The sequence below is a fragment of the Corapipo altera genome, unplaced genomic scaffold, assembly GCF_003945725.1.
Source record: "Corapipo altera isolate COAL_440 unplaced genomic scaffold, ASM394572v1 112, whole genome shotgun sequence".
NCBI lineage: Eukaryota > Metazoa > Chordata > Aves > Passeriformes > Pipridae > Corapipo > Corapipo altera.
In genome coordinates this window covers 8,233,232-8,255,981 of record NW_020884899.1, presented here as the reverse complement: position 1 = coordinate 8,255,981, position 22,750 = coordinate 8,233,232, and the positions used below count along the sequence as shown (strand labels likewise).

Here is a 22,750-nt window from a genome sequence, read left to right as displayed (position 1 = left end):
TCTTTGATTTTGTCAAGTAGGAAATTGCCTGTAAGGACCACTACTCGTAAGCCACTAAACAAGAGCACTTTTGTGGCAAAAACAACCCTATTTTTTTTTCCTCTGCTAGATTTTTAAGCACTATTTAAAGCTCAGAATGTAAATGTCTTAAGATCAGTTTAAAAGCAAATATATGGGTTCTGGAAAGCATACGAGCCTTCCAAGAAGTCAGAATACTGCAATTCTTATAAGAAAAATTCTGTGTTGCAAAACACAACATGTCTGGCAAACACTGTGTAGTTATAGATATTATCAGGTCTCCTAGGAAAATAGAAAGTTCAAAAAACAGAAGTATTTACACACTGATGTAAAATTCTGTCTTTAAAGCATAGGTTACGATTCTGAAACCTCACAAATACTAACCATATCCTAGACTACTTTTTATTTACCTATAATCTATTCACTGATCTATAATCAACATAGACAATGCATATGTTCTAAGGTGCTTACCCACTATCAACAGTTATTTTGTTAGCAAAATCTGAAAATAGCAACAAGCCTGCCAACACTATGCCCTTCCAGCAGCACTCGAAATACATCTATACTGGATATATTATTAATCTAAAAGAACATGTTCTTAGTTTTTTGCAAGAATTCTTGACTCACACTAGAAGCAGCATTAAAAAGCCAAGGAATAACAATATAATATACTTAAGAGAATAATATACTTAACATATAAGAAAGTTTTACTCTACCTTTCATTCTTGTTTGCAGCTTTAGAAAGGTCATATAAAAATCCTGGTTAATGTAGTACTAAGCGATCCCCTACTATCAACAGTTTTGGGAACACTTGACACCAGCATAAACGAAGGGGAAACAAATCAGTTCCCCTGTTGTTTACTCTCACCTTCGCTCTTTCTTTCCAGTCAGCATAAACATTTACCTTGCCACACAAGCAACTCAATGTGAAAACTAACTGAGGTTAAAACTAAACTTGGAAAGGCAGTGCAGCAGGAAAAGTAGTTTTAATTTGTGCCAGTTCTGAATCCAGTTCCAAATTCAGGTATTCTTGCTACACTGCCTCTTCCTTTTTGCTACAAGTAAGACAGGACTGCTTACAGTAGGAGTACCAACTCCCACATGTTGGGAAGCCCTGGTGTAACTTGGTGTTTAAGCCATTGTATCATTCTTCACAGCAACTATCACAGATCCACTTCTCAGAATAGTTTTCTTACCCTACTGTCTGCTATTGAGGAAGTAAACATCTTATTTAAATTATGGAGCTATCGAGCTACAGAGCGATTAATTTTTATTTAATTCCTTTCACTTTTACAGTGGTAAGAAATTGCTCACCTTTGTACTGACAGTAATTTCAATTCCTTTGTCTGTACAGAGTCCACTCAGAGGCTGAAATAGTTTAGGGTAGATCAAATAAGAAAGTTACTGTGGTCCTATGAGACACCAGTTATCTTCAAGGGGTTTTCACACTGGAGAATTCCAGAACCAAAAAGTACTTGTAACACTAGGGTGCCACTTGAAAGACAGTGAGGAAAGCAGGGTATTTACACTAAACAGGACAACTAGAAGCATGTCCTGTCTGAGTGGGACTGCTGGCTGACATAAGATGCTGCTGAGGAACAAAAGAAAATTTGAGATATCTTATCACCTCTGCTCAAACAACAAACCTAATATGCCTTCACCCCAAGAACACCCTCCCCCTTATCTTCTGTGGGTATGAGGCAACTGATGTGCTGCCACTGCAAAACTACTGGTCTGGTAATGCCTCAGCAGCAACAACCTGGGGGGATAAGGGGAAAACCACTGGTGGGTTCAGAATGGTACTTCCAGTAGTATTGCACCATCTGTTCAAGGACTTTTCAACAGACAAAGCTAATACTAGAACAACTATGTGTATTTTTCGCAACAGCTTTACCATAAGTACATACAAAAACAAAGCGAGCAGAACAACAGACTTCAGTTTCAAAATTCAGCCAAATTAGGCTACAAGCATATCTGAAATGTTTCCTCCCTATTGTTGTTCCCTTTGGATACAACACTACTAATTGTCAGCCCTCTGGGCAGCTTGGTTCCCTTTATTCATTCTGTGTATTTATGACTCAGTTCCTTGCCTGTAGCTCATTCTTGCCAGTTTAGGCTTTGAGGAGCAGGGGAGAAAGGGGGTGCAGAAGAAATGTGTTTCATTACATGTTTTAAAAGCATTTCTATTATAAAGCCTGAAGGACTAAACAGTAGAACATTTAGGCAAAAATAAAATCAGCAAGACTAATCAGACTAGAGAACACGCAGACACCACTTCACCTTTCCACCTCGCATTAACTCGTAATCCTTCCTGATTTGGTTGACTCAACACACGAACCACCTGGGTTTCAGTACAGTTTCTCACATTTCAGATGTGAAGCAACTTTTAAGTCTGACTTTCCGAACTTGAATACTCTCATCCCAGAACAGGCAGACTGAAAGCAGCACGAAAACACGGGGAAAAAATACTCAGAAAAGATACATTATTTTGGACAAAACCACACGCATAAAGGTTTTGTATGACAGACAATCACATGTCTTTCTGTTTGAGACAGAAACTAAGAACCCAAGAAAATGCCCTTAGCGAAAATAATCTCTGCCGCGGCATTCAAACCCCTCCATCCCGCTGAGCCAATAATCCCCAAAGAAGCCGTTTGACTTTTTTTGCCCAAAGGAAAGCGAAAGCGCACCGAGCGCCGTTTTGTTGAAACGCTATTGAGGGCAAGGCGCGTTTGTGTACACGGGGCTCCTGCATCCGGCTGGGAGCATCCCTGCGGGCGCACGGGACCCGCCGGCGCTCGCTGCTCCCGGTCCCGCCATCCCGGGGGCTCCGTGCTCCCGGTCCCGCCGCCCGCTCCTGGAGCCGCCGCGGGCAGAGGGGCGGGCACTCGGCTCCCCGCCCGCCCGGGAGGCGCCGCGGGGCTGCCCCGAGCAGGGTGTGTGCCCCGGGGGGCTCCCGCAGCCCCGGCACCCGCCTCCGCCCGTGCCCGCGCCGCCCCTACTCACACCGGCCATCCCTCGGTGGGCAACGCGCGGGGAGCGGAGCCGAGCACAGGAGCGGGGCCGCCCGCCCGCCGGGCCCCGCTGCGCCGCCTCCAGCGGGCCGGGAAGGGGCGGGATGCGAAGGGCAGGGAAGGGAAGGGCAGGACCCCCCCGGCCGCGGCCCCGCCGCGCGTCACGAACAAGGCGGCCGGAGATTGGCGAGGGGGCGGCCCGGCCCCGCGGAGCAAAGGGAGGGAGGGGCAGCGGCCGCTGGTAGAGCCCAGCAGGGCCAGGCCGGCCCTGGAGGCACTGCGGGGCTGTGCCTGGGCTTATCCTGCGCTCGGCCCAGCAGCCACCCCCCGAAACTTCGGCCCCTGTTCGCTCCCCTGCACGTCCCACCGGTACCTCCCACAGCAATGGAGACCTCTCTCCCTAACCCGTAAAAGAATGAGGTTTGGCAAGGATATATTTCATTCTTAAATCAGTGCCTGCTCAGCCGTCTGTGGAGATGGCAAACCTTGGAAGTTCCCGAGTGGGGGTGTAACTGATAGCTGTTCCAGCTACTACACAAACAAGGGCCTCAGAAACAGAAATGTTACGTGACCGATGAGGAAGGTTCATGAAAACGAGTGGTGAGCACACAGCAGTGGCCCACAACATACCACATTCAATGGTAAACATATTTACCAGGGAGGAGGAGATGTTTCTTAGTAAGCAGTTCTGAACTTCTAATTATTCCCTCGAACATTACCAGATAAATTACTACCTTAGGCTTTTTTATCTAAATATGCTTTACTCAGCTGAAAAACTCAAGGAATGTCAACAGTTATGTAATGGGAAACAGTTCCATTATTAGTTACAATCATGAAATCTATTTCTGCCAGTAAAACTACACTCACCGTTTCTAGAGAGCATAGAAGTGTACATTTTGATAAAACCAACCTATACTCTGGTGTTTCATTCCTGTGCTCTGTACCTCCAAGCCATAAAATATCTTCTGGTGGAGGTAATGGCACAGATTCCTTTTACTTCATTTTAGATCCTAAACCACTCATGTTAACGTCTTCACTTTCTAAACTGAGGACAGGGAAAGAGGCATCCCTTGGGAAGGGGCTCAGCTTTTCTACCTCCACATGTTGTTCCCTAGATAATCTCTCTCCTCACACCCACTGCAGTCTGGGGTTCTTTGGTCCCTGGTCAGCTACTGTGTCCAGATGGAGAGATTACTTCTAAAATACCCATGGCACGTTACTAGGGATACAAAGCTGCTTGTCAAACAGGAATTCTTATCCAGGGATCTGCTATCCAGTAGAAAATTTATAGTGGTCTTTTATAAATCAAAAAAGGTTGAAACCCACTCTTTAACAGGCAAGTTGACTGGGACTGCAAAAGTGCCTAAAGTTGGACAGGCCAAATTCAGGTTTGTTCCAACTCTACACTGGGCAAATGTCATCTAAATCTATCTTCTCTTTATGTGATATTAGGGCATTTTACTATGTATTTCTTCACACAGGGTCAAATGTTAAGAGATCTAATTCTCTTGCCATATTCCAAAAGCACCCCAAACCTTTATTCAACACAAATAGTGCATACCTGCTTTAAGATTGCTACACTGTCATCAGACACCTTTGTGGTACAAACCAACTATGAGAAAATCTCTTTCATGAGAGTTTGGGTTTCTCTCCAGGGCAAAAATAAATGTTTAGCAAGTCCTATAGACATGTCCGGGTCTGGAACATTTCCAGAAACTGATCTTAGATCACAGAATCAGAGAATATCCTGAGCTGGAAGTGACCCACAAGGATCATCTAGTCCAACTTGTGGGACTAGATAACTAGTGCTAAGAACCATCCCCATTGCAACTCATCTGTCCTTAGGACAATAAACTACTTCCAACTTACACAGTGGATTCAAACACAAGCTATTTATTTACCATTCTTGTCATCCAGAGAGGTTCAGTGCTGCTGTCTCATTTTAATTTCAAAATTAGGTGACGTACAAGCACGCAACACGCTCGACCCAAAAAGGACTAATTCCTAGTTTTACTCAAAAAACCCAAACTACATGTATAACACTAAGTCTGGAACCTTATTGCGAATATAAATTCTAAAAAAAAAAAAAAGAGTTAATGCTAACTGCATATATTATGAGTTAATTAAGGGAAGTCTTATACTAACTTCTCATGATAGTAAGACAAGAAAATAGTACCAGACTTGAACCTAATCTCACATACCCAAACTGATGTTTTACTGTATCTGATTGTATAGGCTATAGAACAAGCAGATATTATATAGGATTTGTTTGATATTAGCAGTTGTGCCATGCATTGCTTTGAAAAAAAGAAAGTAAAACAAGTCAAAAGTGAAAGTGAAACTTGCCTGAAGCTGGAGGGTATGGCGGAGAATGGTGTCCTCTAAAGCATGGATCCACTTCTCCCTCTCATCTGCATCTCGAGCTGAAAAAGTATCAAAAAGATATAAATTATATGTAGTCTTATATACTAAAAGCCATATACAAACAGATCTAATGTGCACACTAAATATGGAAAGTTGCCAAGGGCACAATTTGTTGTGCTCAACAAATTCTTCAATGGTTACAGCTCTGTCCCTTGCCCAGCTGTAGGGGCATACATACAAAGAGAGTTTGCACAGACAGTCCTCACTTAATTCATTAAGTCCTCTTTGAATTTTCATATTTACAAAAAGCTATTCAACCTGTAATAGATTATCCATTAATTCTACTTCAGTGTGGACACAGTAACTCTGAATAAGTTAGCCTTTCAGGTATGGATTCAGTAGACAGGGCAAACACCTCTAACAGGTCACCAGTGTGAATAATGAAGCACAAAGAATAACCTGAAGTATATAATAAGCATTTTTTAAACTCAAGACAATCCTACTCTAAAACCAAATAAAACCTAAATTATATGTTAACAACACACAAAAGAACATTTTCATACTTCTGCAATAGACCACCAGACAGTTTTAATTAAGAACCCAAGTCAGGATATATTATATCTATAAAAGAGTATTATGACTCTCAGTTGCAGACAGTGATAATTAAGAAAGCAATATATTAAGTGATTATTAAAGGGGGATTACAGGACTGGGGGCACAAGAAAGAGAAGAGGAGCTGGAGGAGTAAGATGAAGAACAGATCAAAACAGACTAAGGACTATCATCACTTTTTTTTTACCCAGATACCTCTTTTCTTCACCCCTACCTCCTGTACAGACACACCACCTTCACTTCACTAGTTTGAAAGAGTTCCTTGCTGTGCTCTAAGAGCGTTTAAAAACCACTGGAGCAGAGAGTCAGTGGACTCCAGGTAAAGAAAGAAGAGAAATTCCACAGGCATTAAATAGACTGTAAACAAACTGGCCTATATATGGATTTAGAATAGTTATTGACAATTGTTTCTAGTTCCTCATTCAAATGGTATTTAAAAGAAACAGGAAGCCTGTTAAAAGCAAGGAAAGTTTAAGTGAGCTACCACCTATTATGAATCAGAGGGCTGAGATTCCTATCAGACTTATTTGTCAAGGAGTTCAGAGGAAATATTTTTAGGTTATACTGAAATGTACTCTCCAGTTCAAAATGCTTTGTTTCAATGTTCCCTTTCTCACTCTTATATTTCCACCGCTTTTATTCTTTGGAATCTGCAGCTCAAACCTATCCAGGTTTGAGACCACAGGTCTTCAAAACATGTAGATTTTTCTACACTCCCCAAAGAAAACAGTATCAAGATAAACACTGTGCACTGTGTTTACTTCAGTATGTATACACTAATTATTCCAAGTTAACAAAACCATCAGGAAAGGATTGACAATGTATGTGAGAGATAGGTAGGAATGTCTTTTTAATACAGAAATTTGGTCCAAGCCTAACCAATGAGGTGGCCTCACAAAGCAGTGGGGCAAAACTTCCATTACATACAAAGTAAAAGTAAAAGTTTCAAACCTGTCTAGGTTTTTTTTTTTCCTAAAAACACACATTTTCCCAGATACAAGTCAATCCCTACTTATTGTTCTTTTAAAATAATAAAGCACAATCAATTGCCACAAGTATTCTGGTAACAATACCATTAACCTGCACAAATTAAAACTAGACATAAAGGAAAGTGGCTTCCCAAAGTGCTTTCAGATGCACAGAGGAAGTCTGCAGGAAGAAGTTAAAGTAATTAAATGCTACTTAGAACAGCAGGTGAATAACTTTTCTGCAGGGACTGCAGCAAGTATTAAAAAGCTGGATTTGCCATCTGTAATACTCTCAAAAGCTCACTAGAGAGAACTTCTAATTTAAGGGGTTCTACCCACTAGTGATCTGTACTTTAATTGAGAAGCTGAAGTAGGTGCTGAGGACAAGTGTATAATGCAGAGAAAGCAGACAGGATGGAGGGACAGAGGCCCTGTGAACCTTGCCCAGTGACTGCATTAGCCCAAATACGTTCTACAATGTGCAAATTATAATTTTTATTTTTTTTTCTCATTATGTACACACATGTACACACAAACACCCTGCTCTTTTTGCACAGTATATCTTACTCTTTAATTTCAATTACTGAATTAGTCAATTAGAATCAATTTTAATGCTTATTAGCTTCTTTGGTTCTGCTAATCAAGAACAGGCCCCTTTGCTTAGTCCTGCCAGACACATTAATTAAGTTGATGCATCTTATACCAGTCAATACATATATAACCTATATAGTTACCTGTATCTATCAGTATTTGAGATGTATCAATACTTCAACTTTTCAAAGGTGTGTTCAAAGTCACAGTGGTTAACATATTTCAGCGTGTGTAAGGTTTCTTGGTTATATTTTCTGGTTTTTTTTCTGGTTTTCCGTGGTTTGTTTTTTTTAATCTTACTGGAGAACTGGGGTACCAAGGAGCTCCTAAGTAACTCACAGGATACAAAAATCCCATGTTAAAGGTTTTTTTCCCACGATTATTGAAACTAAAAAAGAAACAATTAAGCTGCAGACCAGTGAATTAATCCTTGTATTGCAGCAGAATTCCTGTGATCTTCCATACTGGCAGCAAAAAGAGGTCACTGTATTAGCTAAATACTAATCTCAATATACAGTAGCCCATTAATAAAGGTTATCACATCATGACTTGTATCTGAACCCGCAGCAGAACAGAGAGGCCTCACAGCACCAGGGGAGACCTACAAACCAACCAATCCCTACAGCTCAAACACGGAACTGACTTTCCCATGCTCATAAATAAACTACATTTTTGAAGCTTCTACTCCTCTAATGACCCCTTTATAGCTCTTTCTGCCAGGGCTCAGCAGAAGGAGAAAAGCTGTATGTTTTCCTCATATACTAGACATTGCAAACCTCTGGCATAGCATGATCAATCCTTAGGGAGAACAACATGAATCTCATCAATCCTGCTACTCAGGCCACGATAAATCCAGGAACACTGCCACAAGAAGACTGCTTACTACATAGAAAACACACAGCATCAGAACCTTTTAAGCACTCTCTGTACAGAACACTGGATTAACTTTCAGACCATCTATCATCAACAGCAGATCCTCCTGGCTCTCCTCCATAGAATCTTTTAAGAAAACCACGGAGAAAACAGTAGGATGCAGTTTTTAGTAAAGCGAGCTGCAAGAAAAGTTATATTAAATCTAATCAAAATGGCTGCTGTGAGATTAGGTGCAAGTAAAAGCTCCCTAATGGTAAAAGCAATTTAGAACTGAACAGCTGCCAAAAGATCACTGATGAAAAAAAAAAAAATCAATGGACATTTAAAAAAGAGATTAGCCAACACACTCAGAAACAATTTATGGGAAAAATCTACACACAATGCTCAGAGATCATTATCCACCCATCTGTAGGGAAAGGTAGATATACAAGCTGGTTTTCATTTAAAGAAGGCAACCTTGGCCAAAGAAAAAGCTCTAATATATTTTCAGGTAAAAAGTTAGTGCTGCACACAACAAAATATGCACCCTGCATCTGCAAATGCTGGAGGCTTTCTTCAGCATGTAGGGGACAAGAACATATTTGGGATAAGCCAATTATTATCTAGTCCAAAGAATTACACCAGTATCTGTGCTCATTAAAAAATGGAGGAATGATATCTGGTCCCTCCTGGCACAAAACTTCTAGAAAGAGAAGAAGGGCAGGGGGCAAAAGAGAGAAACAAGTTGCTTTTCCCCAGGCTGACTCTAGAATAAGAGTATGACAAAAGACAAATAAGAAACACTGAGACATCTATGTGAGGAAACAGCTAGCACTTAAAAACATATAAGTGCTAGTTCAGCTGTTTATAAGTGATTAATGTTTTTAATGCTAATTAGAAATTAAACAAAGGAGCCCACTGCACTACATGAATATTCATTGTGGTTCTTAGTCTCAGGGGTTAATGCAAGAATTACCTGGTCAGCTGAAATTCAAGTTGTATTAGGGCATCAACTATCCACAAAAATAGCAATGCTATATCTGCAGTTGAGAGGACACTAGCACTCCCTGTGCTTTTCTCTTTTTTAAGTGCCAGAATTATTAATTCAGTTTTTACTGCAATTTAACAGTGAACATTTGCATGTGGAACAAGCTAAATCCACACAGAGCTGCATAATCACTGCTATATGCAAGGGACTGGAATCATTAGTGGCCGAAACATTGCAAATTTACTGTGATTAGGTCAGTTAAGCTATTTTTACTTTTTTTTTCAATAGAATTAGTATTTATGAGCTAGATTACAGATTGTTCCATATGCTTAACCCCTCAGTCCTCTGTGTCTGTGGTGCATCCTCTGAAAGACACCTGTGTAATTTACTGTGACATCTCAGGCACATCTGAGACAACCACGGGGTACTTAACATGATCACAGTCCTATTTATGACTAATTCAGTGAAACACACTTGAAAAGCATGTCATAGCATTACAGTGTGTTTGGTAACAATATTTTTAAAGATGTGCCTTTTTTGTGATCTGTCTGGTTGAGCTTATTCAAAAGATATTTTAACATCCGTTTTATACTAAAAAAAAAAATCCAAACTGTTTCCTAGAGGTGTTACAAAGAAAGAAAAGCAATTATTTGACCAAAGAGAAAATCACAGAGTGAAAAAAAACTACTAAAACCAAGAATCACTGCTTCTACTGAGGAATTTCTGCAATTCAGAAAAATTGTGCTTTAAAACTCCCTTTTTACAAAATAGCCCTTTTTCTCTGAATTTCCCAAACTGCCATGTCAGATATGGCAGGGATTGTAAAAGGTTCTATTCTATGAGGATAAGAAGGCAAATGAAATTCAACTACATTAAATGCTCTCTGCCTCTATTAATTTCCCAAATAGAGAATAAATTTTGTAATTTGGAGTTCCTATAATATTTACTTTGTTGTGTAGAGATTATATGTGTTTATATAATGTATACCAAATGTTAAAGTACAGCATAAAACAGATTACTTTTTCCAGCCTAAGCTTTGGTGGCATCCAAAGATTAGATATAAACAAGTTAAACGATTCTGCTCCACGATACAGCATTTCCCACCAGCATTTCTAGGTCATGCACAGCAGTACTTGGAAGACAGAATACACAAAACATATCACCTCAGAATCAGCATACTGGTGCTTTTTTTTTTGTGTTCATCTACATGGGCATTAGGATGAAAGAAAAACCTCAAGAACTAGTAAAAAAAAAATCACTAGATTACTTACAAATACATCACACTGTCAAAAAATGAAATGCATGTTTTATTTTCATTCACTGTGACCTACTTACAGGCAGAACTCAGTAAGAAAAGTCTATTACACCCACAGAGTCAATAGAGTCAATTATGCAGCCTTCATTCTGAAAAAACTTCCACTGATTTGTATGCAAAATTCCCCTATTTTCTCAGCCAAGTGCAGAACTAATGTAGTATCTTTACACACAAATAACCAGATAATAGAGATGAAATTCTAACCATACTGAGATCAATAGGATTTTTGCCACCAGCCTCATTGGTGGGAGATTTTATCAGTAGTGCTCAATAAAGTGGAAAAGTCACACATCAAAGGACTGTTCCATGGCTAAATAAATTGCTTTTTAAAGTCACTGAAAGGCCTTTCAAACCATAGAAAAACATGCAAGATGAAGCAGCACTTCATACAAGCCTACCAAAACACTACAGTTTCATTGCTTACAAATACCCTTCTAACACATGCAGCTCCCACATCTGTCAGTAAGTTGAACCTTATTTCCTCTATATCACAGTTTTGGAGTTGTCACAATCATTATTCTCCTCCTGATGCCATTCTCCACCCACACATATAAATCAACCTCCTTTTGTTCTGCAGGTGTCTGACTGGCCTGATCTCCCTGTCCCTACAGGAGACTCCTGTGCAGCCACAAGACACTATGTCATTAGACTTGCCCAAAATAAAAGCATCCAAAGGTCTCCCGTGTACAATGCTTTAGTAAGATTAATCTGTGATCTCAAGAAACCAACTGAACTGCTCTTTCACTGTTATCTAAGCTCAAAAGATTTTTTAGTAAGCTTTATAATCAACTCATAAACGTACCTTTGGGTGGAAAGGTATGTTTACATACCTTTTGTGTGACAAAGGAAATACACTGTCAAGTCACTATTAGTTCTCTCTGGAAATTCATGCACAATGTGTAATTTTGTAATTAAACAATTCTCAACGTGGGACAATCTGCAAGTATCTGTTTTTTCAATAGAGAATAATATTTAAATATTAATAATAGTAACACTAAATAATATTTCATATGGTATATTTGGTGAAAATGGCTTTTAAGGTATGTTTGCATTTAAAATCAATCACAGAACCACAGAATGGCCTGGGTTGGAAGGGACCTTAAAGATCATATCATTCCAACCCCCCTGCCAAGGGCAGAGACACCTTCCACTATCCCAGGTTGCTCAGAGCCCCGTTCAACCTGGCCTTGAACACTCCAGGGATGGGGCAGCCACAGTTTCTCTGGGCAACATGTTCCAGTGCCTCACCACCCTCACAGTAAAGAATTTCTTCCATTGCAGATCACATTGATAGAGCTCAAAAGCTACTAGTGTGAGGAAGAAACCATATTTTGGTTTGAACTAAAAAAATGAAATAGAAAAAGAAAAATACAGCCATTTTCTTAGCCAATAAAATAGCTCTCAATTTAACAGGTTAAACTCAAGTTTATTGCTGCTTGGAATTTCTCGTTAACACCGAAGGAAATGAGTGTTTAACCATTCAGTATCCCTCCCCTCCTTATAGTGAGACCTTTTCTGACCATTTCTCTCCTTCCAATATAGTTGCCAATAGATACAATTGAGATAACAGACTCATACTGATGCCAAAAGTAACAAGCAATAAATATACTCTTTCTTCCAGAGGAAGGAAAAGAGAAAACAAATGGATGCCTCACACAGACACTGTTTCAAGGTATTATTTCTTTGCTACTCTGAAGTTCAACATACATTTTGAAATCTGCAGCTTCAACCTCAAGAAATGGAAACCCAAGAAGTGTTTATATATGACCATAACAACTGAATGCAGAGAGTCCCATTAAAAATGGGAAACTCTAGGGATGAGTATAGACAATTATAACACAGGATGCTACAGGTGCAAGAAGGAGCTGTGTGAAGCAGGAAAAGCACAACCACGCACTGCTCTCTGTGCTCTGGTCACAAGTTCCAACTGCTCAAAGTGTCAATAGCAAAAAGAGGGTAGATGGAAGAGAGAGGGAAGGACAGAAAAATCACTGCAAAAGCTCTATTTTTGCAGTATTGCCAGTCAGTGGAGGATGAGATGAGGCCCAGAACTTTGTGCAGCCCAGACCTGGTCAGGTAAAAGGAGGAGGACAGGTAGCTCAGCTCTGGTGTTACATGTATGAAGAGAAGGCTGGAAGCTTTACTCTTAGCATAGCTGCTCATCCTCCTCTGCAATATAAAAGCCCAGATGAGCATAGCATAGAGGAATTCACTGTTTCAGCATCACCAGAAACCTAAAAGATGCTGAAAATGTTAGCTTAGGACAAACGATGCGGTCACAGCACTAAACATCACTGAGGAAACCAGCACAGACCAGGATTTCACACCAAAATCTCCCACTAGGCATTTTTTTGCAATGTAGGCATTTAATATCAGATTAAAAAGTTCTCAAAACCTTTTTTGGGAAAAGGTTGCAATTTATGAATCGTTATTTAAATTAGGTAATGTGATAGACTGAAGTGTCTCTTCATACCACAAGGGCAATCAGTTTCCTGTCGTCTATTTGGTGGACAATGTCAAGGTTTTGTAAAAGACTATAAATATTGACTATTTTCCCAAGTAGTGGTGAAACACAGGTATAGAACCACTATAATTAATTTTGATACTTAACACAAATACTTAAAATCTCAAATTCTGATACAGCTCAGCAACTAAACCCTTTGTGGACCTCAGTATATCCTCAATAATAACTGTCTCCCACATTAACAAAAATTCCCTGCTTTTGTAACATTAAGGCCTCTTGCTGTGCATATCTCCCTTTTTCCTCAGCTGGGATGGTAGGCAGACACAAATCAAGCTAAAAACTGGGGAAGGATGGGAAAGAAGGTGAAATCTACCTTTAGCAGCTGACAGCTTTCATGTAACAGGAGAATAAGTTGCACAGCAACATTCATGCTTCATTTCTCAGATACTTTTATGGCAGGCATAGGAAAGGAAAGACAAAAGCTAAAGCAAAATCATCTCAGATCAATGCACTGGACTGCTTCCAATCTTTCAATCCTTTATTACACAAAGCAGGAGACAAAACTGATTCACCTTCCAAGGAACTGTACTGCAGGCTGTAAAAATAAGAGCTGGGTTTTTCAGGTAGGAGTTAAAAAATCTGAATTCCTTTTTCCTGCACACAGTGTGCATTTAGTGAAGGATTTCAGTCCAAATAAAAGCTATTATGGCTTCAGGTTAGACAGCAAATCAAATATCAGGAAGAAATGCAACAATAACCTTGCTGGACTCTGTTGAACATCATGTTCCCACTCTTGAATTTAAGCCACAAGCATCCCAGTGAGCAGAAGGAACAGCTAAGTGATATGAAGGAGAGAAGAACTGAATTTCCAAATGGAGAGAGCTTATAGTCTGGTGATGATATGAAGATGTTAAAAGAAAAGCAACAACAAACGACCCCCCCCCAGTGTTTGAAGGTTATGGAACATGTACTACAGCAAGGAAAAATATATTATCAAGAAAGAGCTTCTGACAGGAAGGTAAATTAAACTAAGAGCATTATCCCAAATGTCTTATAGCAACTTGAATGGATTTTTGCATCTAATTGAACAAACCAATGAGGGAATGCTTTGAGATCTGCCTAATTCAGAAGCCTTACAAGCAAACCATGAAACTGGATATATAGCATGACCAAAGGAGGACCAATCGGGAGATAAAATACATAACTTTTAAATACATTTTAAAATTTCTGAGGTCATTCTGCTTCCATTCCCCCTCCAGTGTGAACAGGTATCAATACAGCTGTCCATAACAATAACATAAAGGGGAAAAAAATCTGCTGGGCACTCTGGCAGAGCTAAAGTTAAGCTGACAGTAAAATCAAAACATGCTGTTTGTTTTATTGTCCATATCTATTCAATTCACTTTTTTCCTTTATAACCAGGTAATAAATATATGGATCCCATTTGGGATGTACCCAGTCATCATTCAAAACCTACATTGTATTTGTAATAAAAAGTTCTTAATTTTTACTAATGTTCAGTACAGGGCTGGCCGCTAGGAAGCACAGTTGAGAACAGAAGAGAGAAGACTCTCAAAGGCAGCAATAAAATATGAACTATACACGAGCAAGACTCAAAATTTATCATTATCCAGTGACAGGTAAATCTCAGTGGGAGATGCTGGAGATTTAGCACTTTGAAAATTCAGTTACACACACACACATATGGGATCAACATCCATGTGAGAAGTTGATCAGACACTTTAAATGACTTATTTGCCCTTCACCTCATTACTTACATCTCTAGAGTGTTAGTCAGATGTGCACATTAAGATATAATCAATTAATCCAGTACTAAGGTTTTCCTTCTTTTCCCAGATTCAAATTCTATCACTGCCTGCCAGCAAAATTTTACCAATCAGTACTTAAAGTCTGAGTGAATGTAAATAGTTTTCTTTTGGAGCCTGAAAGAAAAACCGTTCCACTGCAGAACATGCAGATCAGCAAATCTTTGAAATCATGTTTTTTTAAAGTTCTGGTATTTTCCCAGGGAAGCTCCAGGTTGTTTGGATCCCTGGCTGACTTTGAGAATGAAGGAAGGCAGTAAGGAGGAAAGAAGTGACTGTGTCTTTTAAAAAGTTGCCGTTTCTGCAGCAGTCTTCTCTTGTAGAAGACTTCTTTTGTAAAGGGTGAATGTATTTATAGCTATGACTATCCTGCAGAAGAAACGTTCTATCTGGTTCAGGTATAAAAAAAACTTAGAAAGAAATTGTTAGGAATATTGTGTTTTCTTGGATTATTCCCAGAATCTATCCTACATAACCTATGTAGTCTCAGCATATATTTTGTAGTACTTACATTATTACCTATTCACCATTCCTGACTGACAGTGACCTATATTTTGCATAAGTTAAAGCCTGTGTAACACTGAATTAATTTAATATAATGAAAAAATGTTTTGTATAAATATGACATAAGGGTTGCATGAGGTTAGAATACATTTAGAGTGGCTGTAAGGACTACAGATATAGTTCTACTGAGCTTTTTTACACTGAAATATCTCAGCACTAATATCTTACCTGTCTTTTTACATTTTTTACAATAAAACCACATATATTAACACTGTGCTTGCATCATTACAATTTCCTGGATATCAGGGACGTTACCTTCATAATATGCTAACAGAAAAAGCATAATCCAGAAAACAGTGTACAAGATCTTAGCTGTACATTAAAAAAGCATACATAGATCCCAGGAAATGCAGAGAAATCGAGATTATAAAGCACAAGATGTTATGTGACAAAATTGGTGTTCAAAAATTATCAGTGTTATTGAGAGTAGAACATTACTTGTATCATATATTATCAGTTTTTAAGACATCTGACCACTCAAAGGAGAATATAGTATAAAACAAACAAGATGTATTAAAAAAGGTCTATTTTAGTAACTAAAGAGAAGAGATTTCTAGATTTACCTGTATCAAGTTCTCAAATATTCAGCAGTATTTAGCTTCACAGTACTGAAAGACTGCACTAGTACAGCATTCCATTACTGCATTAGCAATTAGCTTGCATTTTATCAGCTATCCTTGGGAACAGTAGATTGAAGTATTACTGTGAGCTCAGCATTATGAAGGTATGTTTATGAGGCTTAATGCAGTGAAAAGCCAGACAGCAGCAGCATTTAGGAAGAACTGTAGCACAAGGAATACAGAAGCCAGTGACAATATGGTGTACAATTAATATTTTTCATTAGAAACAGTCTCACAAAAACAACAGTATTAATGACAACTCCCATTTGCAAAGCACTGATTTAAAAATATATACAGTACAACCCAAGTTATAGAATTGATTAGATTTATATATATATATTTAATATGACTGTTTAAATGCAAATGTGCCTCTTGGATATTTACAATTTTCGGCTCCATGCAAAGCAATTAAATGATTTAGTCACTACATTTTAGAGGAAAAGCAAAAAAGACTAACAAATGTTAGCTGCAAAATATTTTCATCACACTTCCCCAGGATTTTAACATTCAGAAGGCAGAAGTTCTCTAGTCAATATTAGCACAGTATTTTGCCCTACTGCCGCAGATACAATAATTTAAGGAGTACATAACAATTATACAGGACCTTACCCTTTCTACCGGTGAGCCATAGCATGCAATGACGAAACATAGCAGTGGCAGATGGCATTGGTGTTAGGAAATGTGAATAAAAGGATAATAGCAGAGAAATGGTGACTGGCAGACAAGACACAGAAATGTAGATGAAATGAATGCAAGCTGGTAAATCTTGAAGCAAAGCTCCACCGTTAAGCCAAATGTTGCCTCTAGTCTCCTCATAATCGAGCATTAAGTTCTATTTGGATACAAATTGCAACCTTCAGACCAGTCTTGATTCTCTTCATACAGAAATGCATAATTGTATCTTGATAACGAAGATCAGAAATGTTTTGTAAGCGAAACCCATAATCAGAAGCACATTACTTTCTCCCCTTGAGTGATTTATTCTTTACATTATTAATCTCTAAATCCTGCCAGAGCTACAGTCTCTTTCTAGCACATATGTATCCACTGCAGCTGTAAATCCCTGCCTAACCTGCAGCACCCCTGGATCCAGAATGTTCTCAGTGTGCTCATTCATGCTGTTCTGTTGCCAAACATTTAAAATCATCCATCAAATGCAAGTGGAATCTATTATAAGAAAAAAACACAATCTCTTCTTTCAGCTCACCCTGAAAATGGAAGGTTTTCTGATCAACAGTTATTGTGAAGGTGCTGTCGTCCTCATCGTCTATACCAATCACAGCTCCCTGTGAAACAAAGAACACAATCCTGATAAGGCAAGCAGTGACATCAGCAGCACACACTCTATCACTACACCACTGGAATTTAAAAAGCTTTGACAAATTAGAAGCGAACCGAAGACAGTAAAGAGCAGAAAGATTCTCTGTTTAGTCAGAGGATGCAGTCAGTTCTTTAAGATAATAAATTTTAGTTGCAGAAAAAAAACAGTAAAGGGTCGTAAAGCTGATTTTCTGGACAATAATATGCATCTTTTATTTTTGTAATGGAGGTGGTTTTATGCTGCAGCAGCTCTCTACTACATTTCAACTTACATTTTAAAGAAGAGTTTGGAACAATATTTTATATATACTTTCCATGTATAAAAATAATAATTCATAGATACTTTACAAAAAGAAGCTCTTGACCTGATTTTATCTACCACTATGTAATAAAAAAGAAATCATTTTGGCAGAATGAATTTGGTCCATCATGTCATGTCCCTGGTACACTGCATGATCTAATTTTCAGTCCCTAAGTAAATATTAACTGTAAGTAATCAGGATATATCAAAATCAACTAGCTTTGTCTTCTAATTCTTCATGAATTATTAGAAGGAAATGCAAATAAATTACAGAGTTAAAGGCCATCTGTGCCTAGCTATTTAGAAATCTAACCACATTTTCATTCCCACCCCCACCCCTAACATTTAATAAATAACAGTTTCACCCAAGAGAAGATAACACTGAAGAAAGAACCATTCCAGGCCTCTGACAATTCCAATAAATTATAAAATTTAATTCAAAAATCATCAGTGGGTTTACTCAGTTTCTCTTGTTCTCCAGGAGAGAGAGCATTAGGATCTGTTGTATCCTTCCCCCTCCCACAAAACAGACAGACATCACTGGAAGGTGCCTATATTAAAAGGGTAAATTCTGCCCTTAGTCTCAGAGTAAACAGTGAGTAACAGCACTACCAGCACCTGTCAGTCAATTCCAAGCAGTGCTTCATTTCACTCAGCCAGGTATCCCACAGCAGCTGCAGAGCAGGGGTCAGGTATCACCAGGCTGGCCAAAATCTAAGGATTCTTTTGATCCAGACTTGGGGACGGAGGGATCTGAGTCAATCTTACCCACACACATTCCTCAGAGCCCCTACATGAGGTTTGTGGCCAACAGGACCAGCTCATGCATGGCTGGGACTACCACAGGCCCCACAAGACAGAGTGGCAGGAACAGGTTCTATTTAAAAACAGCTCCAATCAAATGTAATCCAAGGTTATATAGCAGGAAAGGATAGCTCCAAACTACTTTATTTCTTCCCTCCACAGCCAAAAATGTACCAATTAACTTCTCCAAGAGTATCTTCCATACAAGCTTTTCATGGACAGCTCTGCCTTCAGTATAAAAGAGGCCCCTAAAAAGTGTACCCAAGCCAGTATAATTCTGAATATTTTTAGTGCTAGGACGTAACAACCACCAGATGACCAGCCATTACATTCAGAGACTATCTGGCAACCATGCAGTGTGCCAGTGACATGACATGATGGGTTATATTAATTTTGATAGAATCATCTGGGTTTTATTAAACATAACAATACAAAAAAAAATGTCTGGCACTTTAAGTACATGTTTGGCTACGCAATAAATCTGAAGATCATTGCAAGTGGTATAATATAATTTTCCTCAACAGTTGTATCATAGAATTATAGAATGGTTGAGGTTGGAAAAGAGCTGTAAGATCATCAAGTCCAACTGTTAACCAGCAGCACTGTGTTCACCTCTAAATTATATCAGCAAGTGCCACACCAACACATCTTTTGAACACTTCCAGGGATGGTGATTCCACTGCTTCCCTGGGGAGCCTGTTCCAATGGCTGACCACCCTTTCAGTGAAGAAATTTTCCCTAATAGCCAATATAATCCTCCTCTTGAGGCCATTTTCTCTCATCCTGTCACTTGTTACCTGGCAGAAGAGACCAACCCTCACCTGGCTACAATGTCCTTTCAGGGAAGGTCCCTCCTGAGCCTCCTTTTCTCCCGGCTAAAGAGATCAAAAATCTCTAAGTCCGACACCAAGAACAGAACCAAGATATTCTCCCCAGAGAATACAGGTAAAACTAATGTAAGGCTAAACATAGACTAGGACAGCCAAGTCCTGCCCCATCCTAAGTGTGGGAGAAAACTGAGGAGCAAGGAGAGCTCTCCACAGCCTGTGACCTCAGAACAAACCTGCGTGAAGGGCACACACTGCAACTGCAACACTGAGGCAAAGGGTCTGAGCCAAAAGCACAGAAGATGCTTTTGCTGTCATGCAGATGACATGAACAAGAAAAACTAGAGTGCAAGTTTAAGTGTATATTCCAGAAAACTTTAGGACTTAAGCACAGTGCAGATGACACAGAATCCTCTATAAACACACCTTTCTGAGTACACTATGACAGTTAACAGAATTTGAAGATGAAGCTTCAGGCCTATGATATGTGTATCAAGAGCAAAAAGGTGAGGAACAAGCTTTTAAAAATCCACTCAAGAGAAAAGGAAGTATTTTAGCCAAATTGCTTAAATTACATGTTTGTTTATGTTCACACCTACAGTAACAACTCAACAATTACTCTAAACAGAAAACCTCTTTGATAGAATTTCAGACTGCAAAAGCCCATCTGTTCAGCTATCAGTATCACTGTCATCTGCCAGAGAAGCTGCTGTACAAAAGCAGAAAAAAGAAAGATTCCTTCCTCCCTCACAAAAAAAAGTCCCAAACCCCACACATATTCAGAGAAAGGCTGGGGGAGTCAGTAAGTCTTCAGAAAACTCCAAAGAATAATTTGTGATAGAAGAGTGGCAGATGGGGGAAGATAAAGGGATTGTTTCATGCTAAATACATATAAAGATGGATCATGCAATATTGAACAGACTGTTCACTTTTAATATTTCCTAAACTGGCAGGCTGAGGCCAACCTCCACATTGACAGGCTCACAGCACTATTAAAGCAGACATGGTTTTTCAGACCAAATTTTTCTGCCCAAGGCAAAAAACATCATCGTGAATCTTTGGGAATGTCATGTTCTAGACAATGGTTTGAGCTTACATTATTCTTAGAGACATACTAAATTAAAATACCAGTAAATGAAACAAGGGAAAGTGCAAAAAAATGTAATCTGGAATCCAAGTGAATGGAGATTCTCTGAGTCTCAGAAGACTGCAGACACCCCTCTATTAAGGCCACAGAAAGACTAGAAAGGAGTAGCAACAAAAGGAAGGAGTAACTGGAAGATGCAGAGTTCTGCTGCAATACTCATCACAGTGTTGGTCAGACATAGAGCCCCTTCCCTAGACTTCTCTTACTTCAAGACTCAAAATGCTCCCATTCATACCCATTATCCTCCTGACTCCTTCCCCCTGTTTACATCAGCTCTTCACAAGGCTGCTGCATGCTGGAGCCAGAGGTTCTATGAGAAATGGGAAAAAATATAGGAAAAGGACTTGTGCAAGAAATATTTTCAGTGTGTGCATGACCACAAGGTAGAAATCGGGCACATGCAAAGACACCACAGCATTCCCACCTCACTTCAGTGCTACCACTTCAAGCTACAACAGCAGCACTTAAGGTTAAATGTCCCAAGCTTAAGTGCCTCAAACAGGCAATGTGCAGCTTGCCCAGTCTGCATCTCTTTACCTCTTTTCTCCAGTCTGTATTCACCACCAGCTGATATTTCAAAAACTTTGCCAGCAGTGTTGTCCCTTCCCTTTCCAGTCCCCCTGTGTTTCACTAAGCTCCAGCAGAGTCAACTGGCAGGCCTAAGGAGTGTCCAAACAGGCAGGATGGAGAACACAGTAACAGAAGAAAGGCAAATCAGAAAGACACAAGGAAGCAGTTTCACAAGGACTCCTGTAGCACAGAACAATATGTATATACATATACAATACATATATACCTCCACACACAGAGGAATGAGAACTGCAAGCGAAAACTTTTTCATAATATGCTACTAGTAACCCATCTTACTCTGTCATAGAATGTTTTTTAATATATCATAAAATGTATAAGGTTTCTATACACTATATAAATTACAGAACATAATTAGCGCAGCACGTCACTTGACATCTTATGGTTTCTTTCTTTAAATACTGTCACTATTTCAGTATTTTGCAGAGTCAGGAATAGAGCCCAAACCTCAAAGTCTCCTTGCAGTTCTCTCCATTAGGACATATTATACACAGTAAGTCATTAAGTACTGAATAAAACAATACTTACCCTGAGCCTAACACACCCTCGGCGTGAGCCTCTCATCATTTTGTCTTTCGACTGAAACAGAAAAAAAACAGATCAGTGGGTTAACAAACACAATAAGAAGAAAGTTATTCAAAGCAATGAAGGATAAAGCATTTTTTGCATAATGTTTTTTATTGACTGATTAAATAAGATGCAACTTCTGTAACAAAATAGGTTAGTTTTCACACAGAAATGCACCACCATGGTATGGAAAACTAATCCTTAAAAAAATAAGAACACAATATCCCTCTTCAAGAAGTTTTCTAGATACCTTCAAGAAATACTTATAAGATGCAGTCCACACCTTTATAGAAAGTAAAAAGTAGTGAAGAAGAAAGGACTTGGGAAATACTAAAAATGAGCAGTATACTGATTTACATCTTCCTCCTTTCTCTCCTACTCTCAGAAAAGGGCCCACAAAAGAGAATTCAGCTGCGCAGGCAGAATTGTACAAATGGAATTATATCTCTGTCAGAAAGTTTCCCTGATTCATATCCCTTTTATGCAGATACAAATTCCATTTTTAGACAGGTTTCTATGCCTACTTCCTAGCAGTACAGACCACTTTCATTACTACAGTTAGAAAAGTTATGTTTAAAGCCATTTAAGCAGTAAGAGCCCAGATAAGAAAATAGGATTCCCATGTCCATAACCAGCGCTCAAACCTGTAGACTAACCTACCTTGCAGCTAAATTACTGAATCTCTTCTTTAGTATCTGTTTGAAGCACTGACAAAAAACCCCTCACGCCTCCCAGCCTCCCAAATAGGGAATTCTAAACAGCCAACTCACTTCTAGCTTGAAATTGTGATACTTGAACTTTCAGCTATTCCCACCACTGACTCAGGCAGAGTTGTCAGTACCCATTGCTATTGGGCAACAGGGGCAAGCCCAAGCAGCACACACACAAACTATTTAAGCTAAAGAAGAAAAAACATTTAGGTCATCCTAATATTCAGTTTTCTGATAAACTCAAAACATCTGCTGTTTTTTAACTACACACACAGACACAATGAGTTTCT

The 22,750-nt window shown here is 39.1% G+C and overlaps 1 protein-coding gene across 6 annotated transcripts in view; it reads right to left on the bottom strand.

Moving 5' to 3' along the window:
• The window catches only part of OSBPL9 (oxysterol binding protein like 9), a 59,596-nt gene that overhangs the window by 28,327 nt on the left and 8,519 nt on the right, over nucleotides 1–22,750 (bottom strand). For 4 of the 6 annotated variants that reach the window (XR_003528610.1, XM_027649069.1, XM_027649071.1 and 1 more), the window contains exons 2-4: nucleotides 21,712–21,762; nucleotides 17,404–17,482; nucleotides 5,379–5,455 (exon numbers count right to left, since the gene is read on the bottom strand). Coding sequence is in view for 4 of the 6 variants with exons in the window: in XM_027649069.1 (XP_027504870.1) it covers nucleotides 5,379–5,455; nucleotides 17,404–17,482; nucleotides 21,712–21,762 (207 nt within the window). In the remaining 2 variants the exon portion in view is untranslated. Of the gene's footprint in view, nucleotides 1–734; nucleotides 824–3,024; nucleotides 3,114–5,378; nucleotides 5,456–17,403; nucleotides 17,483–21,711; nucleotides 21,763–22,750 lie in introns of those variants that run through there. The other 2 variants (XM_027649072.1, XM_027649073.1) reach the window with 2 other exon arrangements.